General features: G+C 38.5%; 1 protein-coding gene across 1 annotated transcript in view; it reads left to right on the top strand.

Annotated features, from left to right (window-relative positions):
• Nucleotides 1-3059, top strand: part of khdrbs3 (KH domain containing, RNA binding, signal transduction associated 3) — a gene marked incomplete at its 5' end in the record, with an annotated part of 93332 nt that overhangs the window by 80940 nt on the left and 9333 nt on the right. The window contains 1 exon segment of the mRNA XM_014027394.1: nt 1234-1286. Within this exon segment, the coding sequence (XP_013882848.1) occupies nt 1234-1286 (53 nt within the window).

Here is a 3059-nt window from a genome sequence, read left to right on the forward strand (position 1 = left end):
ATTTAATATACTTCTAAACGCTATTTTAATCTTTCTAATTACTTCTCTCCCTGTTTTTCTCTCTGTCTCTATTTCCTCTTCATTTAAAAAAGTCAATGATGATGAAGAAATAAACTAAATAAACCAATATTTGGTTTCGTTTTCTACTGAAGTGACACATAAAAAAAGATAAGGCTTCCAAATTAAAATAAATCTGTCTGACAAAGCAGCAGCTCTCATTTACAGTCGTCACGTTCGGCTCGGTACTTTTCTCCTCTCAGTAGGGTTGTTTACAGCACACACATGATTTCCAGTTAGCTTCTTAGCTTAGCCTCCGTCACAGCGACAACACATACATGCTTCAGCAGAGGCCACGCCTCCTGCATGAAATGCTTGTCTATGCATCAAGTCCAGACCCTTGTACGAAGCAAAGTGAAGGACAAGGGTTTGGTTTTAACCAGGCTAATGTGTATCCAGCTTTGCTGAAATTTGTGTTGTTATTTAAGAAATGAGCCAACTAGATTTCTGTTTTACTTTTTTTAGGATTACAGTTGAAAAAACATCAACAAACAAACAAAMARAAAAGCTACTTAACAAGAGTAAAAGTAATTTGCTGGTTGYGTGGTGTCACAGCTGTCAGCTGTTTGCCCTCAGCAGTCAGGCAGTGTTGATGTGGCGTTGACGCGGCGTTCTGGGGTTTTGAATGTTGCTTTCAGCTCTTTAATCCAGAGAGCAGAGAGGTCTGAGTGACAGGCAGGCAGAGAGGAGCCAGCTGTGACGCCTGCTGTCACCTCTCTGCCAGCCTTATGATGAATTACCTCTCCTGAACGATAGCGCTGGTACWGAGTGATGTCGGCGCAGGATTGTTGTGCCAGCATCTCACCGGCAAACGCAGAATAAATAAATAAATAAAAAACAAACTACCGTGTCTCCCTGTCCTTTTATTTTACAATACCTCCTCTCATACGTCTCCAGGTGCAGCCAGACGGAGGGAGAAACTCCGAGGAAATAACCTCCTCGAGACACAAATATGGTCCAAGTTATGACTGACATCTGCCTCCTGTTGATTTTTCTTTCCTGCAGAATGTAAACGTCCACTGCTGCAGATACTTATAACAAATATCATTACAAGATAATGAATGTAATTTTGACTCAGATGGACGTGAGAAGCTACTCATTTATTAGCTGATAATTGCCCCATATTTGATGCTCATCATCTCCTGATTCTGACTTTAATTTTCCATCTGCTTCCAGCTCAGATGACTACTATGAATACGGACCGAGCGGTGAAACATACGAATCATACGGTGAGTTCCAGACTTTTATTCCACCATTATTTTTACTGTTAGTTGTCAGAAGAATCCAGCGCTGTCAAAAAGTATTCATCCATATTTCTTTAGTTTTGTTTGTTTGTTTGTTTTCACTTATTCATTTCAGATCATCAAACAAATGTTGATATCAGGCAAAGAAAAAAATCAACCTGACCCTATGCAAAAAGTMATTGCCTCGAACAGAACAGACAACCACAACCCTTGGGGCACCTTTAAAAATCATTATACACTCTTTACCATAGTGAAGTAAAGTAAAGTAAAGTTTTATTTATATAGCACCTTTCATAGAAATAGATTCACAAGGTGCTGTACAATCAGAGGCAAATCAAAATAAATACAATCAGAACAGGATATACAACAATTTGGAACAAAAAATTATAAAAGCTGTTGTAAGGAGTGAGCTTAAGGTGAATTAAGCTTTCCCTACATCTCTCATACATAAAAGTATGAGGAAACTTTTACCAAGGTATTTCTCATTACTTGTTAATATCTTGACTGTGCGAAGTGAAAAGTGACACAATAAGTGAACGTTCAGACGAGTTCAAGTTGATTCATAAAAAACTATGCAATCATTTATTTACACAAATAGAACAGATCATAAGTTACACCTGATTGTGTTTATTCCTATAATAAGCTTCAAAGTTAAATGAGATAAAAACTCGCGTCCGAATTTTAATTCACATCAACTCAGATTACTTATATAGAACAGTAAAATGTCAGTTCTGATGTTAACAACCAAACAATTTTACTGGCACTTTCAGATTAAGTTTTGGCAAATAAAGACAAAGGAAAGAGGAAAGTAACGTTAGTATTATTACTAATTTTATTTTATCAAGAGTGTGGCCAACCAGATCAGCACGTCCCTTCGGCACTCAGTTTCCACTTGACACGTCACCCTGAACACGCTCAGCGTTACCTGGTGATGTCTTCTTAAGTGACCCCTGGGTAGTCACTGCTTCACCTCCGATCAGTCAGGGAACTTTTTAATCGGCTCGCTCACTGTTCCTCGGTGAGAAAGGTTTTATTTCAGGTAACTTTTCGTCTGTTTCAGTCCAAGCCAGAAAGGTTCAAATTGTACATCCGGTGACTTCTTTCAAAATAAAATCTCCCCTCGGGAGTTAAAACACACTTTGGAGGCGCGGAGCCTCGGGTGGGACGTCCGGCTGGCGTGCCAAGCCCTGGCCATTAGATCTTCCCTAGTTGGCACATGGGCAAGACCTAACGAGCCAAACTGGCTTCTCCAGAGAGAAACTCAGCATTCCTTCCTAGTTTGGCATCCAGGAAGAAGTGTGGTCACTCAAAGGTGTCCGTGTTAGTAATAGAAGCGGACGACTTTGGTTACGCCCTCAGGCGTTAAGATGAGTCAGAGAAAAGGAAGAAAGGTTAAATTCTGTGGTTGTCCAACAACAGAATATGATAACATTTCTTTAGCTTTTCTCCAGATAGAGTCTAAGAGAAATCACTGCAAAACATTTGATGATTAATTAACATTTGTGTTTTAATCATTCTGAACCATTCTGTTAGTCCAGATAAATGAAAGATTTTCTCAAGAAAAACCCACAATTATATTACTGTGTTCGCAGTAAAATAAAAACAGTGATTTATATAAAAACACAATGAAAACATGGTAATGATTTTCTCTGTGATTTTTATACCATTAATTAATCTTTTAGGCACGATAAAAGAGTAGAAGTGGTTCCACTTTCTTGTGACAGTCATTATCATGATTTAACAAATGCATAAACATTC

Source organism: Austrofundulus limnaeus, unplaced genomic scaffold (assembly GCF_001266775.1).
Source record: "Austrofundulus limnaeus strain Quisiro unplaced genomic scaffold, Austrofundulus_limnaeus-1.0 Scaffold645, whole genome shotgun sequence".
Lineage (NCBI taxonomy): Eukaryota > Metazoa > Chordata > Actinopteri > Cyprinodontiformes > Rivulidae > Austrofundulus > Austrofundulus limnaeus.